The 19342-nt window shown below is 37.1% G+C and overlaps 1 protein-coding gene across 3 annotated transcripts in view; it reads right to left on the reverse strand.

The window, feature by feature from the left end:
- LOC106869479 (E3 ubiquitin-protein ligase MID2) overlaps positions 1–19088 on the reverse strand; it is a 38306-nt gene extending 19218 nt beyond the window's left edge. Inside the window, exon 1 of one of the 3 annotated variants that reach the window (XM_014915235.3) lies at positions 18825–19088. Coding sequence is in view for 1 of the 3 variants with exons in the window: in XM_014915233.3 (XP_014770719.2) it covers positions 3170–3239 (70 nt within the window). In the remaining 2 variants the exon portion in view is untranslated. Of the gene's footprint in view, positions 1–2385; positions 2646–3169; positions 4558–18824 lie in introns of those variants that run through there. The other 2 variants (XM_014915233.3, XM_052968648.2) reach the window with 2 other exon arrangements.
- Positions 19089–19342: the final 254 nt, after the last annotated feature.

Genomic DNA, 19342 nt, shown 5'->3' on the forward strand with positions numbered 1-19342 from the left:
ATAGCTTGAGGCACTGATACACAGTTAATGCCCTTTATATATAATTAAATATATCTATGAAGAAACGATGAATTTTTTCATTACGGAATTTTTCGTTATTTTTCCATTATGAGGTTTTTTCACGCTGACTACTTGATAAATTCCTATAAAGAATTTATCCTATATATATATATATATATATATATATATTATTCCTTCATCTATTTTCTTTAAGTCTTAATACTATCAGAAGTCTTTTGTTGACTACTTACAACTTGGTCAACTTTATTAAAAACAATTTACAGAAAGAAAGAAAAAATACAAAAAAAAAAAATCACAGAAATCAGACAGATACAATGGAGCCAAGTATCAGTGAACAGTAAAAGTTTGTAATGAAACTGTTACTTTGTTACTTCATTCTGTTCTATAGCTAACGGGTTTGTAATAAATAGGTATGTTAATAAATAGCGAAATGTGTGACAGACACAGCATGACAAACTGAGACTGAATATGTGGTTTAAACGTCTGGTTGAAGCTACTGCAGTTCCCTTCACATGCATCACTAATAACTAATACATATGTATCTATAAGGAAGTCTATGTGGTGACTGCTTGGCTTGCTAGAAATCACAACTAAATTACCCCCTTCCCCCCAATTACACATTATCTTTTAAAGAGAAAAAAAAAAATGGAACAGGTCATTTTGATAAATCAGATCTTTGATCAAAGGCTTTAACCATCTATCTTTTATTCAGACAATGCATCTAAGATAATTACTTAGCACCATTTCTTTTAATTGAGGGAAATTTGGTTGCTATTTCTAGGAAGCCAGGCAGCCATGTAGAGACACTTTGCCACATTGAGTAGGGCTGTATCCAATACTTATGTAAAAGTATTTTTACTTTCTACAGTGAACAGAACAAGGAACATTAGCAGTAAACTAATCTTGCTTCAGACCTGGGTATTAGCAACATGTATACATGGTAGAAACCAAACAAAGACAAGCAACATAACACATAAAAAATTTAAAAAAAAAAAAAAATGGAGTTTATTATTGTTATCCTTCTAAAACTCAAGTTCAGCTCAAATTTCATGTAAAGAAAATTTTAGAAACAGTTAATTGAATTGCAATTTAATTACAAGGCAACACAAAAAAAACAACAAAAGAAAGTGGGAGTGGTTGTGTGGTAAGTAGCTTGCTTATCAACCACATGGTTCCGGGTTCAGTCCCACTGCGTGGCACTTTGGGTAAGTGTCTTCTACTATAGCCTCGGGCCGACCAAAGCCTTGCGAGTGGATTTGGTGGACGGAAACTGAAAGAAGCCCGTCGTATATATGTGTGTGTGTGTTTGTGTGTCTGTGCTTGTCCCCCCGCCATTGATTGACAACCGATGGTGGTGTGTTTACGTCCCCGTAACTTAGCAGTTCAGCAAAAAGAGACCGATAGAATAAGTACTAGGCTTCCAAAGAATAAGTCCTGGGGTCGATTTGCTCGACTAAAGGCGGTGCTCCAGCATGGCCACAGTCAAATGACTGAAACAAATAAAGAGAGTAAAGAGATTAAGCAGCAGAAGGTGGGGGGAGAGGACAATGGGCCACACACTCTAGAACAAATGGTGTGCTCAGCCATGCCCCCGTGGTCATGACTGTGATGGCATTGCTGTAGAGAATGACCAATGACACTCACTGCAGTGGAGCTCATTTCTCAGATGGGCTGCTGTTATCCCAATTTTGTGAAAGAAAATGGTGGTGCAGAGTCCAAGAACAGTTGAGATCTCAACGGCAACCAGCACAAACTGATAGCGGCTGGTCAGGCCCTTGTATTTATTTATTTATTTATTCTCTTTTCCTGTTGCAACTTTCTTACAAAATATTTAGTATAGAGATACTTAATGAATGAGGTGGAAATGAAATGTTCGAGAGGATAAGAGAGACACCCTTGCATTTAAAGTAACTTTTTTTTTTCTCACCCATTTCTTAGAGCAGGACATTCTGCAGAACTTGGGGTTACCTAAACAGCTTGTTATAGGGCTTTCCTATAAGCAGGTTATCTCCCTTGGCTAGGCGGCGCTCCATGTAGATAATTAAACTTCCGGAGGCTAACCCACGCCATTGTTATTGTTTTACGTCTTATGGATATAAAGCAGCTTGATGATTCAGCTATCGAAGTACTTACTGTGCCTGAGTTAAAATATTTAAGATTATATGGACAGTATGTTACTGGAAGAAAGGCGGACTTGATTGAAAGGTATAAAAATTCTGTCGATAAAGAATGTCAACAAAGTAAATTCATCGGACGATACTTCAGACAGGAATAAGCAGAAGCTTATATCTCCTCTCGGTAAAGTATTGCCTGATCTAAAGATCTTTGTAAGTTGGCGAATTTCACAGATAATGACATAATTACCTCAGGCTACGGATGAAAGCAAAGCAACAGTTAAGGAGTGGCATATTTTACCACGACAGACACATACACAGCATCGAATACCACGATGTGAGTGAAAGCTGTTCTCACTGTATTGTCCGGTGTCTGGTAATCCCTTCGATACCGACATCAAACCAAAAAAAGAATCCTGACCACAGAGAGTGGGTAATTATGTCAAATGTCACTGGCAATGTGCATTCAGCTGATTGTAACTGTTCAAGCAAGTCACTGAGCATGCGTACATGTCATACAGGAGAGTTCCAATCAGGGGTGGATAACACCTTATAGGAAAGCCCTAAAGGAAATAGGGATCAGATCTAAAAATTATAACTGTGATAGACTCAGCCCAACACCCAGAAAAAGCCATCACATGTTTCACATCATGGAAGCTACAAATCTAGCAGGGGTCTTTACCCAGTTGCTCAACATGCTAGAAATAACAGCCTCAAAATCTGCCTGAAAAAAAAAAAAAAAAAAAAAAAAAAAAAAAAAAAATCACCAAAATTATCAATAGGCAAGATATGTTGAATAATGTAGTCTTACATACACACTAAGTAATAATCATACCAATATAGATATTCTAGCCATGTTTGATTAAGGATGACCAAGGGTTAAAGAATAATAATTTAGAATTAATCCCCAATTATTACCCTCCTGTAATTGATGCTGACATTATTATTTGAAATCAATGACTTAAAAAAAAAAAGGACTTCATATATTTTCAGTCATTTATTCAAGTAAATATGTAATAAATTCTATAACTTACCAACTGAATGGAATGTTTGAACGTATCCTGGTTTTAAAGAACCTACATCTACAGAGGATGGAGAAGTCATGTTGAAGGAGTTTGTAAAGGTATTTTACTTTCAAAATAATTACCACTTGAATGATATAAAATTTGAGTAGCCCAACAAATTATTATACTGTAGAGGTGTACCAAAAATGATTCCTTTCATGTGCAGGGACTAGGATGAATAAAAGTATCCCTTGGTGGGAATGTTAGTTTCACGATGAGAGAGACATGCACAAAAGCTAGCTATCCGACTCTTTTTTTCAGAGTAAACATCAATATAAAAGCTCGAAAGAAGCCTTTGGCTTCAAACATTCCTTTCTTCAGTCAGATTGCTATCACTATGAAATAAATTATAGTCGGACAGTTTATGAAGACTGTTAAGAGACTTAGTATGTGATGTAAAATGTGTCCCAGTATTATCTACTCATAATCATAGCTGTTGCTGTTCAGATAAGTACAATCAGCTACTGGAATGAGAACAAAAGGAAAATTGCTAGTCAGAAAACTGGTTACTCATTCAACATAAATAGTACAAAAATAAATGTAATAATAATGCTAGTTGTGGTTACCAAAAGTAAAAATAAGTACTGACTTTTTGTTGTGTTTCTTTTTTTCTTTTGTAGTTTCTTATCAGCAAAGAAAATTAACTATGGCATTAGAGTAACAAACTATTTATACCAAAGTTACTTTTAGGAGAAAATAATTTTATGTTACTTACAGCTATTCCATTATTGTGATACAAAAATTTTATTTATAGTTTGAAGCAAACAGTTTTAGTAAAATAAAAATTTGAATAATGAAGGAAGCAAAATATCTTAATCAAAAGTTGAATTTTAAAATAATTCTTAATAGCCACAGCTGTGTGGTTAAGAAACCCAATTTGTAACTATGTAGTTTTGAGTTCAATCCCACAGCATGGCACCTTGAGCAGGACAGCATGGCACCTTGAGCAGGTAACTTTTATTATAGATTTGGGCTGTTCAATGCCTTCTGAGTTCTTGGCTATCCAAGTATCTAAAACAATTGGTGAAAACATGGTACATGTCAAGTGAAGGCGTGTGGCTTAGTGGTTAGGGTATTCAGTTCACGATCACAAGGTCTTGAGTTCAATTCCAGGTGAAGCATTGTGTCTTTGAGCAAGAAACTTTATTTCATGTTCCAGTCCACTCAGCTGGCAAAAATGAGTAGTACCTGTATTTCAAAGGGCCAGCCTTGTGACACTCAGTGTCATGCTGAATCTCCCAAAAAACTATGTTAAGAGTACATGTGTCTGTGGAGCACTCAGCTACATACATACATGTTAATGTCACAAGCAGGCTGTTCCGTTGATCAGATCAACTGGAACCCTTGTTGTTGTAACTGATAAACTGTCAGTTAGTTAGGTACATGTCACCAAGCCATACCTTCTCATAAGTGACAGCTAGCTGTACTTGTACACAAAGATTAATAGGTTTCTGTTGAGAGTATCACGATGAAAAACAACAATTCAATCGTTGGCCGCATGGCAAAATGCATGTAAAACAATGAATTAAAAAATTAATAAAAATGCATGTAAAAGAATGAATAAATGATGTGTATAGTATTTCAAAAGCAAGTAGGAATTATATCTATAGATCAAAATATTTTAAACTATCCTTAATAATAAGCCATTCAATTACCAAACAGGGGCAAACAAGGGGACAGTGATTAAAAGACAAATGTAGTATAAATACTAATGTAATGTACGCCCATCCCCATATACACATAAACACACACAGACAAATAGATGAACGCACACACAGATGCATATACAAACATACTAACACAAAGACAAATACCCACACAATCACAGACACATATATACACAGAAACACACATACATAAAACCACAAAGACGTTCCTTTATTCTTTTATTTGTTTCAGTCATTTGATTGCGGTCATGCTGGAGCACCACCTTTAGATGAGCAAATCGACCCCAGGACTTATTCTTTGCAAGCCTTGTACTTATTGTATTGGTCTCTTCTGCCAAACCACTTAGTTACAGGGACGTAAACACACCAACATCAGTTGTCAAGTGATGCTGGGGGGGACTAACACAGACACACAAACATATACATACATATAAATATATATATATATATATATATATATATATGACGGGCTTCTTTCAGTTTCCATCTACCAAATCCACTCACGAGGCTTTGATCAGCCTGAGGCTATAGAAGACACTTACCCAAGATGCTACACAGTGAGATTGAACCCGGAAATTTGGTAACAATGGTTTAAGTAGTGATCACAGAATTACATCAATAACGTCAGACATCTCAGAAATAAAAGTTTAAAAAGTTATTTTTTGCATGGTTTAATCAGAGAAATAATAGAACCATGATCTATTCCAGAATCTCTGAGATGGGCAAGATGAAGAGAAGTTATTCTTAGACCAGAGACCTGGTCCAAACACTTGTAATAGAGCAGACAGTTAGAAGGGACCAAGAATCAAATGTTGGTGCTAAGCCAAGCAACAGACTAACCTACCACTCCAAAACAGAAACAGGTCCTTTGATGGGTTTCCTGGGTGTAACAGGAATCCTGGCAAAGTCCTAAATGCCAACTCACTACCAAGGAACTGACTGGGCTCAGAAGTACAAACAACTAAACACTTTAATAGGATTCTGTCAAAGATTGGTGATATCAGTAACTTGCTATTCAGGTTTCTGGTAGGTACATTAAGTTTTTATCAGTAGCTAGTTGACTAGTGATTAAAAAAAAAAAAAAGAAAGAACAGATTTTAACTCTTCAACATTTAATCTACCAAATGTAATACTCATTTATTGACATTGTTTTCCATTAATCATGGATTATCTCTTGGTTATGAGATATCAATGATATGATTACTCTCTCTCTCTTTTACTAGTTTCAGTCATTTGACTGCGGCCATGCTGGAGCACCGCCTTTAGTCGAGCAAATTGCCCCCAGGACTTATTCTTTGTAAGCCTAGTTCTTATTCTATCGGTCTCTTTGTGCTGAACCACTAAGTTATGGGGATGTAAACACACCAGCATCGGTTGTCAAGCGATGGTGGGGGGGACAAACACAGACACGCAAACATATATATATATACATATATACAACGGGCTTCTTTCAGTTTCCGTCTACCAAATCCACTCACAAGGCTTTGGTCGGCCCGAGGCTATAGTAGAAGACACTTGCCCAAGGTGTCACGCTGTGGGAATGAACCTGGAACCATGTGATTGGTAAGCAAGCTACTTACCACACAGCCACTCCTGATTGTTTGTTTTTAGAATGACATTGTAAGGTAGAGAAGCTGAGTGTAGTTGGTTTGAACATAAAACATGTAGAATATTTGGACCGGATATGGCCAGTTTAACTGCTAACTCATTAAAATCTCGGTTATTGTAAACAACCAGTTTAAACAGACAACATAGAAATACTGACAATCTTATCTTTGGCACCTTTTCTTTGCAGGATGGAATTAAACCAAGGAACAGATTAATCCAACACTTCAAAACAGAAAGTACTTTTGACAGGATTCTAGGGTTGGACAAATGATCATCTGATCATAGCTAGAATGCTCTTTGATCATAAGTCTACTGTATCAGAGGTGCCCTGGGCTAAACAAACAATGACAACCAAAATTAAATTTGATCAATTTAATACAAATTTCCAACCCCATCCCCTTGCATGCGCTGGAACAGTTGTGTGGTTAGGAAGCTTGCTTTGTAACCATGTTGTCTCTGGTTCAGTCTCAATGCATGGCACTTTGGGCAAGTGTTTCTAGTATAGCCAACCCAACCCATGCATCCTGAATGAATTCAGCAGACAGAAATTGTGTAGAAGCCTATCTGGTGTGTGTGAATATATATATATATACACACATACATATACCAGTGATTGATCTTCAGTAAAAGAGAGAGAGAGAACGAGTACCAGACTTTAAAAATTAACATAAGTATTGGGGTCAATTTTTTTGACCAAAGTCTTCAAGACAATGCCTCAGGATTGTCACAGTCAAATGACCAAAAGAAAAGATTCAAGGTTATTGAAATTACACTCTGTAAAATAACAACTAGTTTTTATAGTATTACTTAGAATTTACTTCATACACACACACAAAATATCCAGCTAATAAATAAAACCATAATAAATCTAATTTCCCTGTAAGAATTCAATGCTGAAATTTCCTTAAAATCTTCATTTGTGACATGAAACCAAAATATATGTAATTATGTTCAAGTAAATTAATACTTGTCAAAAATAGAATAATTTAAAGTACTTTTGACACAAATACTTGTTACTCAATAATACTTTTTTTCATGGTTGAATAAGCTTGAATCACATAGACAAGCAAATTTAGTGTAATGAACACATTTTAGATCCATTATTAATTACAAAAGTAATCAATGAGTTAACCCTTGTGTTATATTTCTTTCAAAATACACAGCATTTGTGTCAATGAATTTTTAAAAAATTGAAGAATTCAGTTGTTGGCACTCCGTCACTTACGACGTCGAGGGTTGCAGTTGATCCGATCAACGGAACAGCCTGCTCGTGAAATTAACGTGCAAGTGGCTGAGCACTCCACAGACACGTGTACCCTTAACGTAGTTCTCGGGGATATTCAGCGTGACACAGTGTGACAAGGCTGACCCTTTGAATTACAGGCACAACAGAAACAAGAAGTAAGAGTGAGAGAAAGTTGTGGTGAAAGAGTACAGCAGTGTTCACGACCATCCCCTGCTGGAGCCTCGGAGCTTTTAGGTGTTTTGGCTCAATAAACACTCATAACGCCCAGTCTGGGAATCGAAACTGCGATCCTACGACCGCAAGTCTGCTACCCTAACCACTGGGCCATTGCGCCTCCACGAAGAATTCAGTAAAAAACTAGTATAACCCTTTAGCATTTAGATTGTACTATCAAATGTAATGCTTCTTCATTCATATTGTTTTGAATTAATCATGCATTATCTTGTAGATCTGAGATTTCAATGATGTGACTGTATACTTTTAGAATGACATTCTAGGGTAGGTGTGAGAGGCTAGATCTGGCTGTTTTGATCATAAAACAAATAGAATATTTTGGCCGGATACAGCCAGTTTAAATGCTATGGGGTTAAGGTGGCAAGCTGGTAGAATCATTAGCTTTCCAGGCAAAATGCTTAGCAGCGTTTTCACCTGTCTTTACATTGAGTTCAAATTCCACAGAGGTCAGCTTTACCTTTCATCCCCTAAAAGGGGGTCAATAAAATAAATACCGGTTGTGCACTGAGGTCAATGTTGCTGACTTCTTCCCCCAAAACTGCTGGACTTGAGCCAAAATTTGAAACCATTATTCAGTTAATTCTCAAGCCAATAGGTTATAAGCATTTGAACATTTATTTACGAATATTAAGATTTAAATATTCCTTGGTCACTAGTCAAGATTTAAATAAAATGACTGACAAAAAAAAAAAAAAAAAAAATTAGTTCATCTTCATTTTTTGAGTTTGTTGTCCACGGACAAAGTGAACCATTACAGGTTATGTCAGCATGACAGTGTTATGAACTTGGACCATTCAATTATAGGTAACAATCAAGCTGATGGGCTTCCATAGTTTGTCAAACCTATTTCATTCAAATCTCCAGTGAAAGATACTTAAGATGCTATGCAGTTGGACTGAACCTGGGACCCCATGAAGCAAACCGCTTAACCATTTGGACAAGCCTTCTAAGCAAATACACCATATCATAAGATCATTTCTCAGTGAAATTATCTATTAGAGCAAAAACAATTATCAAATTACATTTGTTGCTCTGCATTTATTTAAAGTAAAATGCAGAAAGGTATAATGACAAAAAAAAAAAAAAAAAAAATCAGAGAAACTGCAAAAACTGCAAACTTGATATATACTTCAAAATAAATTATAAACCGGTAGCTGAAAGAGGTTGGTAGAGTAATTAGGTTTTACCTTTATTTAATGAGTATATACAGCTAGCTAGAATTGATCCACTTTGATGAACACTGCAAGCATAATTGTAACTTAATGGAGATGTTTTCAAACAAATAAATCAATCAGTCTATGACCTACATTTTAAGGGAATTCAAAAAAAGGAATTCTATAGATTCAAATGAACATGTGTATCAATATCTAAGAATACATGCTAGTCAATCTTGCAGTCTTTAATATCTTTTATTCAACAGGTACATATTATCCTCTTTCGACAAATGTAACCTTTTCTTTGGTTTTCTTTCTATACACTATTCATTTCCAAACTCAAATTGCGACCAGCTTTTAATTTCCTGAAAATAAAAGCACCAAAAGTAAGCATTCTATAATTTGTAAGGGACAAGAGGATTACAAGAATGCTAGTTTGACCTGATGTTCAAATGAAAAAAGCCAGAACTCATTTAGATACAAGGTCAGTAATTTTACAGGAAGGGCTTAGTTGGTACCACCAAGCCCAATATTTGTCCAAAACTATTTAATCAACCAGTGAAGGAGTGTGGATTAGTGATTAGGATATTTGGCTTATGATCATAAGGTTGTGAGTTTGATACTTGACTGTGTTGTCTCCTTAAACAAGATACTTCATTTTATGTTGCTCCTGGCAAAAGTGAGTTGTACCTGTGAGTCAAAAGGCCAGCCTTGTCACATTCCCCTCTCAGATTCACACTTATTGCAGCAGTCCTTCAGTTTTCCTAAGCCCTGTAGAAGAATTTGGAAGGTTGGGCCTCCAACCAGGCCTTCTGTGATACCCTCAAAGCGAGGAACTTTTCAGCACCCCCTTGTATAGAGCTAGACATATAATGCAGACCCTCAAATCTAAAAAGTCATCAATTCATTCAGATATTTATGTCTGAAGTTTGCTTAGATTAAAAAGGAGTCAAACTGAGGATTTGTTCAGTAGCATAGCAAGAGAGTGTGCTGCCTAAGGCAGCCCTTGAATTTGTTGCATCCACTGCCACACCAGGTCGCCCACAAAAAAAAAATACAGCACATTGCAGTGTTTTCCCTCTGAAAGTGTCACTCCTTTAAAAGCATCACTTGCAGTAGACAGCCACCATCAACCCACCTCCTACAGCTTCAATACTGAATTTGATACATTAAATGTTACCTATCCTTCAAGGGTAGTTATGTATATGCAAAGGGGTATCAAAGGGTGGTTAAAAAAAAAAAATTTTTAATCAGGCTACACATTCAATTTATGCACATCATATCAATAACATAATGGTTTCAAATTTTGGCACAAGGCCAGCAATTTCTGGAGAGGGGGTAAGTTGGTTATGTCAACCCTAGTATTCAACTGGTACTCATTTTATTGATTCTGAAAAGATGAACAGCGAAGTTGACCTTGGTGGAATTTGAACTCAGAATGTAAAGACATGAAATTTCCCCAAGCATTTTTTGCCTGGTATACTCTAACTTGTTTGTCATTTGACTGCAGCCATGCTGGAGCACCGCCTTTATAGTTAAGCAAATTGACACCCAGGACTTATTCTTTGTAAGCCTAGTACTTATGCTATCAGTCTCTTTTGCCGAACCGCTAAGTTACGGGGGACCTAAACACACCAGCATCGGTTGTCAAGCAATGTTGGGGGGGACAAACACAAACACACACACACAGATATATATATATATATATATATATATATATATATATACGATGGGCTTCTTTCAGTTTCCGTCTACCAAATCTACTCAAGGCTTTGATCGGTCCGAGGCTATAGTAGAAGACACTTGCCCAAGGTGCCACGCAGTGGGACTGAACCCGGAACCAAGTGGTTGGTAAGCAAGCTACTTACCACATAGCCACTCCTGCACCTGGCATGCTAACAATTCTGCCAGCTCACCACCTTAATATCAATAACTTAATAATACAATTGGTCATATGAGTTATTTGGGTTCAAAGTTTTTTTGATTAATATAAATAATTAAATACAACTTGTGTAATAAACATAAACAGTTTACATTTGTCTCCCATTTCTAGCAGTCACTGAACTTATTTAAGGACTTCAAGTTATGTGAAAAAATTATAACTGGTTATAAGGACAATGTGTTTGCATTGATCAACAGAGATTAACAACTGATGTTGTTCCATTGATTCTAAATCAATTTGCATGGATTTAGGTAAGATAAGTTAAAAGGTAAAGATTATCTTGAGCTAACAGCCCATCAGGAAGGAGCTTATTCTGGTTTCCATAAATGCCTTGCAAACAACTTGCACATGCAAGTGCTACCAGTCGAGAACTCTGTATACCGGAAGCCAGCAAGTGTATGGGGTCATCAGGAGAGAATGCATGCCGATTCGGGGCCTACCTATCAACGGCATCAATGCGCACCGGCCCCCCCCCCTCACTGATATGAGGCCCCACTTGCTAGATAAACTGGTTGTTAAATAAAGCTCAATATTTCTCTAGCCATCGCTCATCGTCTCTTTTTATACAGGTACTGGAGTTCTTCAACAGATAATTTATAATTAGGCTGATTTTTCACATGGCTGCAATTGATTCTTCATCCATCTTTGGGTTGTGCATAGAGCTGTGAAAACAACTACTAGGAGAACTGCGCTGGTTTGAGTATGAAGCTGTGAAAACAGCCATCAGAGAGAAAATTCACCCAAAACTAATTCAACAAAATCTGAATTCCCTCTGCTTTTTTCTTTTGCACTAAAAGCCTCTGTATTTAAGGCCTCCATTGAAGAGAAGTTCTAGAACTTATCACAAGAACAAAACGATCTGATTGGCTGAAATGGGGTCTGCATGCATGATAAACTCATAATTTACTTGTGATTGGGAATGGAGTTGGAAACAACTGCCATAGGCAAGTAAATCATATCTAGTTACTTTCTTGGCAGCACCTTTTACAGTCACTCAAGCAGATCTGCACATCATACGACCTGGGCAGATTTTTTGAACAGCTATCCCACATAAGTTGAAATTTCTCCACTTCAAAATTAAAGCAAGTGAAAAACAAGAATATATTAACATCTACTTGATTTACTTTGACATAATCCCCATCAAATTTAATTTTATACACCATTTTTTAAATCATTTCCCACACAAGACAAAAACAGAAATAAATGTACCGTTTTATTTAGGACTATTATACTTTTCAATTAAAAAAAAAAGAAAAAAATATTGAAAATTCTTTTCTACATTTTAAAAAGGCTGAAATTATCGAATTATGGATAGAAACTTCTTTCAAAATTCTAGTCTTGTTTTTCACGCATTTACTTGTCACGTTTGAATTTTTATTTCTTTTCCTCTGTGAATGGTACAATAAAGCAGGCAGAGGCAGAGATGAGATGTTTTTTATGCTAATTTCCTGTGTTTAGCGTGTGGAATACGATAAAATAGCAGAAAATAACGAAATATATCTCATTTTGGAGTTGATTGTCGTTCCAAAGCAACGATAAAAAAATAAAATTCTCCACAAGCATTAATCTCCTTCGCTATTATTTTGAAAAGTGTAACAAATAAAAAGTGATGAAATCACGACCAAAACGAAAAAAATCCAACTTATATGAGGCAGCTTTTCCGAAAGTCCGCCACGACCAATACTAGAATTCTATTTGTATCTCCATCTCCCGCAATGAATTCAGTTGTTTTTTTTGTTGTTGTTTTTTTCACATCAATTACTATTATTGCGGGAAGAAAAGGAAAAAGTAGCTATTTCGAGCAATTAATATAGTAATTAACAGAGTTACGTCCCCTGTCATTCTATAAAATGTTTAAGTTTTCTGAGATTTAGAGCTATGTACATTTAGGGTTACTTTATAGAACTAGATTAGGTTACGAAGCATGAAGTACGACTATAGCCGGGGAGTTAATCAATCACTAATGGCTGATAAAAACAATGGGGGACGATACGGTGCGGGATTACATAGAAGGGAGCCCCTAAAAATGTAAATAACAAAAACAAAATATAATTAAATATAACTGGGAGAATATGCGGCATAACTACAGGGTTGTACCCCACGACTTTGGAAGGTCATAACTTTCAGAAAAATGAATATTTGTGTATGAAATTTTCTATGCATATATTATCTATTATGTAGATTCCGAATATACCAACATTTTTGGTGAAAGTGTTTTGGGAGGGGGGTGGGGACAATTTTCGGAAATTCTACCAGAGTCCACTTAAATTCCTCTTAACTTCCAGGAAAATGAATATTTTTTCGTGAAATTTTCTACAAATATACCTTGATGTATGTACATTTCGAGCATGTAGGAATTTTGAAGAAAACAATTGCAAGTTATTTTTGAGAAGTGTTCCCCACTCGGTGGTGTTTCGGAACAAGTCGTTCATATTTGTTTCATTTTTCTCTATTATGTGCGTATGGGAGGTACAACTCTGTAGTTATGCCGAATATGCTTCAGTTTTACAATGGTGATATCAGTGTAATCCAGGGCCCCACTTTTTTTTTTTTTTTTTTGTGGGCAGGTGAGGGTCCCTTGAATTACCCGATGTGAACTGTCTAGCTAAAGGGGAATCTTTTATAAACACAGATACACAGAAAAAAATACATAAAACAGAAGTGATTCAGATGGAAAAGAAATTAAAGGAACAAACATTTTTTACGGATATTGCCGAACAAAGACTTAGTTTTAATAGACTTTCTCTGAAAGATCGCCTAGTTCAATAACGTAGAGCGGAACGCGAATTTTTTTTCCCTCCAAGAATTCCGGACCCCAGATATGGACTCATTTGCATACAACCAATCAGAGCTCAACTATCAAATTAATTTATGAGCGCATAAGTGACGGGTGATGATATAGGGTCACTTCGGTAAGGAATGGCCATGCTTCATTTCCTCTTTTAATAACGCTTGTTGTTCTTGCTCTTGTTTCAGTCATGGCTGCACCTGCGTAGTTATTTGTGTTGTTGTTTACTTAGTAAAACAGTAAGGGGAGACGGTTGCTAGCACATCACCCTCTATCCACATTTTTCCCATCCACATCTTTACTATATGGGACCCTAACAAAATCCGACAAAAGGTATAGATGCAGATCTATCTAATTACTTGTCTCCTTCTAAAATCAGGCATAACTTGGTGTTCGGTCGATTTACGGGAGCAGTTTAACCTCTTGTGACGATTTTATAGATGCGGTACTTTTGGGTCTTCTATATAAGCCCGAATAGGGAACAGCAAACTTCAAGCGGCGTTACGTTACTGATTCAGTTTGGGCGGACATCGGACTTAGGAAGCACCAACAAGTTGGAATTTCTCCATTTTGACGGGGATTTTTCAAATTTTTTTTTTCACGGTGACCATGGAAATACTATGGACTATCTTTTTAGCAAAACGAAATTTGCGGAAAGTGTTTCCCCCCACCTCAATTCCCCTCTCCGGACCAATTTTAGTAGATTTTTGGGCACTACACACTTAAAGAAGACAGAAGAAGCCTTTTCGGTAGAAAAAAAAAAAAGAGTAAATATTTTCGACGAAAAGTTGTGATTTAAGGGAGATTTGGCTGTTGTTTCCAGCATATCCTATAAATTTTCAAAAAAAAATTTTTTAATAGAATAAATGAGTTTCTGCTATTAATGGGGAGAAAACATCAATACTTGTCCAGAGTGAGACAGAAATGAGGAAGGTGGTCATGGGATGTGCTAGAAACAACAACCAAATCTCCCTTTAATTATACCTTTTCATTTGAAAAAACTTTTTAAGTGCGTAGTGCCCACCGAAATCGGTCGGAAAGAGGGGGTGGGGTCAAAAACATCAGTTTTCGCGTATTTGTTTTTTGCTAAAAAGATAATCTAGAGCAAGTGGTTCCCAACCTTTTCACTACCGACATTGTCTTAGCAAGGTGAGCATGCTAAGACAACGTCAGCTGCGATAGCTTGGCCACGTTCGCCGTATGGAGGATGGTCGGATCCCTGAGGCTATTGCGTGAGTTTATGTTGAAATATTTATAAAATTGTTGCCATTGTTGTTAGAACAGTTGCCGTTGTTAATTTGTTCATTGTTGTCTCCCCCCCCCCCCATTGTGGGGAAAATGGAGAAGATACAGGAGGGTGGCCCAAGTTATGCGGCCGCAACGAGCAGAGGAGTAGACGTGCAAGAGTTGGAGGTCCGCGAGATAAAGGTGGAGCCTAGAACGATGAAGGAGAGTGATAAATTAATCACTAAGGAAGGTAATATTCTGAAGCTAACGCCACCTGAAGAATTATCGGCCAACGTGTTAAAAAGAAGGGTAACATTTAAAACCATGAAGACAGCCACAAGAAAAATAGAGATAGCGCCGATAGAAGCCATAGAAGAGTGTATCAAGGAGTTGAAAAGATTTACAACATGCATTACGAGAGGGAGGAGATACGCCAGTGTGGAGGTGCGCTTCACAATAGAGGAGGAAGCAATAAAGCACTCCATGGAGACTATAAGGTCAGAAGAATGGAGGCTCCTGCCTTCGTACTGCGGCAGACGTGTGGCCAAAGTGCGAGTGGGTAGGGTGCCACCCGAATTAAAAGGAAGAATGGCTGATGACAGCAATAACGTATAATATGAAAGATGGGAGGTTTTGAAGGCTACCAGGACCCAGAAAGTAAACTACTGGGGATATGGTATTGAATTGACAATACAGGCAACTACGGAGGATTTGAACAGTATGGTGGATGAGATTGTGTTGCCAGAAGATGTAAGATTGAGAGTCAATGAAGAGAGAAGCCGCCGATACGTTTCACATGTGGAGAGAGAAGCCACATGAAGGCGTGGTGCGCCAAAAGAGAACAACATGCAGAACAGGTAGAGAGACAGGAGAGTGTGGACCAGGTCATGGTAACAGAAAAAGAAGCAGAAAAAGAAAAAAGAAACGGAGAATGGATTTACTATGGTTAAAAAGAAAAGGAGGAGCGGAGGAATTAATTCTCCGCTAGAGAAGCAGAAAAAGAAGAGAGAAGAGGTGAGAAAAGAAACTGTGATGGAGGTCAGGAAGAAGGAAGAAAAAAGGGAAAGTAAAAAGAAAGTGGAGTTACCAGTAAAGATACCGGTTGTTCCAGTGGAGAAAGATTCGGAAATACAACTGCAGGAAGGAGAGTTGGAGAGATTATTTAGGATAGAGGAAGGAAAAAGAGAACAAAAAGTACAAGATAAAGGAAAGAATATACGAGGAGATGGAGTGTGGTATTATGTGACATACCCAAAGAATGTTGAAACAGAAAAAAAGATAATCAAGTCTAATTCAATAGTAAGAGTGAAGGTGACTTCATACGTCAACGCAGAGGATATGAAGGCAATACTGATTGGAGAAGAGAACTACAGAAAGTTGGAAGAGATGTGTGGAGATAGCGTTGACCCACCAGGAGTGGAGGTGGAATTCAAGGAGTTGCCACCAGTAGTGTATCTCAGAGATATTGAACCACTGATAATGATGAAGTTCTACCAAAAGAGGAAAAAATTATGTATGTTAAATGAACTTATTTCTAGGAAAATAATGGTGATAAAGTAGGAAAACAAAAATAACAACTGTAGATAGTACATATAATGGTTCAAATGGTACCGCATGGGAGTGGAGCCCGTGTGGCCATTTTCATTTTTTTTTTTTCATTATTATATCATTTCATCCCATTTACATTCGTTTTATGTTTTTGTCCCCACTGTGGTCTTGTCTGTCCTTGTGGTGTCCGCATCTGTGTTTAGGGCTTTATGCCTAATAAAGAAAACGGTATTTCGTCTGTCTTTATGTTCTGAGTTGAATTCAAATTCTGCAGAGGTCGACTTTGCCTTTCATCCTTTCGGGGTCGATAAATTAAGTACCAGTTACGCACAGGGGTCGATGTACTCGACTTAATTCCTTTGTCTGTCCTTGTTTGTCCCCTCTATGTTTAGCCCCTTGTCGGCAATAAAGAAATAAGAAACGTTAGCACGCCGGGCGAAATGCTTAGCGGCATTTTGTCTGTCTTTACGTTCTGAGTTCAAATTCCGCAGAGGTCGACTTTGCCTTTCATCCTTTCGGGGTTGATAAATTAAGTAACAATTGCGTACAGGGGTCGATCTAATCGACTGGTCCCCTCCCTAAAAATTTCGGGCCTTGTGCCTAGAGTAGAAAAAACAATAAAGTATGATTATAGGGAGATTTGGCCGCTATTTCTAGTGGGTCGCATGGACCACATAAAGGCTTCCTCGTTTGTTTGGATTTTATAGGTTAAAAAAAAAAAAAAATACTACGTCTAACAGAATTCATTTGATATGACATGCGTTGCACTGCAGGCTTTGTAAACTTTGTCAAGTTAAAAGCTAAAATTAGAAACAAAACAATCTCAGACTTATTAGACACCTCACTTGTAAACAATATCTTCTGCTGTCATAAGTGACAGAATTTGAAACGCGCCAAAGACGGAACCACAGCATAGTCGATCGATGTGCTAGAAATAGCAGCCAAATCTAATTCCAATTACTCCTTACCGATGTTCCATCTAAGCTGAGTGCGCGCACTTGTTCTACAACTAAGGTGTTTATGTCTGTAAGGGGAATTGAACAGGCTACGTTTTCAAGATGAAAGCAGATTTTAAAAATTTAATTGAAGAAATTAGAGCGATGGTTACTCGCGTAGACGCGCAGATACTTGGCAATGAAAGAAAAATTCGCACATAATGCAGCTTTCTGCGTATACCCACACCACCTCACCAGCTTACATAAAGTGCTTATTGTAGAGTACAGTGCTCAGATGTATTACAAGGAAACACAGGATAACGTGGTCCAACATACACCTAAAAAAGGACAGGATGGTCAAAGAAAAATAAAACGTTTGAAAAAGGGTCTGCTCACTTAAGGTTGACTTAAGATCTAAACAACAATAACTAGATTTAGGATATCAACAGATTATATAATAAAGTAGTCCAGATAGTTAGTCAATGATTACTGAATTGTAGACATTTATAAGAAGCGATGTGTAAATTACGACAGTTATCTAACTAATGAGAACAAACCAGCTTCGTTGAAATATAATCACTGGAATTTTAGGCGACTTGGGGATTATGTATTAGTCAGATTCAATGAACTTGTTTAGCCTCTGTTCGGCCAGTAGTCAAAAGCGCTTCAGCTAGACCCTCCCCATCTTCTATCAGGAATTGTGTATCCAAGATTTCATTTCCCGAGTCGGTATAGCCTTAGTTAAAGATGCAACTGCTGTTTCTAGGAGCTCGAGTAACCACGGAGCCTTCTCCACTTGCACATCGTACGCTCGAGCACTTTGGCTGCTGGTTAGGCCTATGAATCAAAAGCGTTCCCGCGATGACCATCTCGTCTTTTTATATTACTGAGACTGCATTATCCAGTGTGTCCTTCCTTTAAGACATGATTTATGAAAACTTAGCTGTTTTACCGGGTGTTACTCTGAAAAATTACCGTTATTTTTAACATGTCATACGACCATGTAGAGGTTTCTCGCTGACTCATTAATCGAAGAAATAAGTCTAACTTGAGACAAAAGAAGAAAATAATAAGGTCAGTCAGTAAAATATTTCAATGCCTCTAGGACGGGCATAAACATCACATCTCGTTACCTTATAAACCAAAAATTGTTTGAAGCAGTATTCCAGTGATCAAAACACTGACGATAAAATATTGAATGAAGTCATTTACAAGTAAAACACATATGGCATACAGTACACGCATGAAGTTAATTATATATGTTAATATGACCTACCTCAGTCGAGCTGTGTCCGTCTGATATAGATATGAAGTTAACAGTATTTATTATGCTTGACAATAAACTAGATAGCTGAAGCAAATGTGAACTCTTCCAAAATTACAAATTCTTAATGTGACTATTTTATAATACAGTTCTATATTTTATGTTGACAATGGAGGTGAAGGTGTACAAACAACGAATGAAGCAAAGAAAAACTCTTGCACAAAATATGTGTATATGCACGTTTGTACACATATATACGCCCATTCTTACACATGTGATCACTGGTAATTAAGTGTTCCACTAAAAGAGCTGTGGGTTAGCTCAGTCAATAAAGCATCGGGCTAAAAGTCTTGCAATATTTAGTTGCGTTCGTCGGTCTTTACCTTCTAAGTTCAAAGAATCGACTCTGCCATTCATGCTTTGAGGATCGGTAAAATAAGTATCAGTTGAGCACTGGGATCAATGAAATCTCTTTTTTTATTACCCATGCGGGCTAACATAGTGGGGACAATACAATGAATTACAACACA

Source organism: Octopus bimaculoides, chromosome 6 (genome assembly GCF_046866305.1).
Source record: "Octopus bimaculoides isolate indiv1 chromosome 6, ASM4686630v1, whole genome shotgun sequence".
Classification (NCBI taxonomy): Eukaryota; Metazoa; Mollusca; class Cephalopoda; order Octopoda; family Octopodidae; genus Octopus; species Octopus bimaculoides.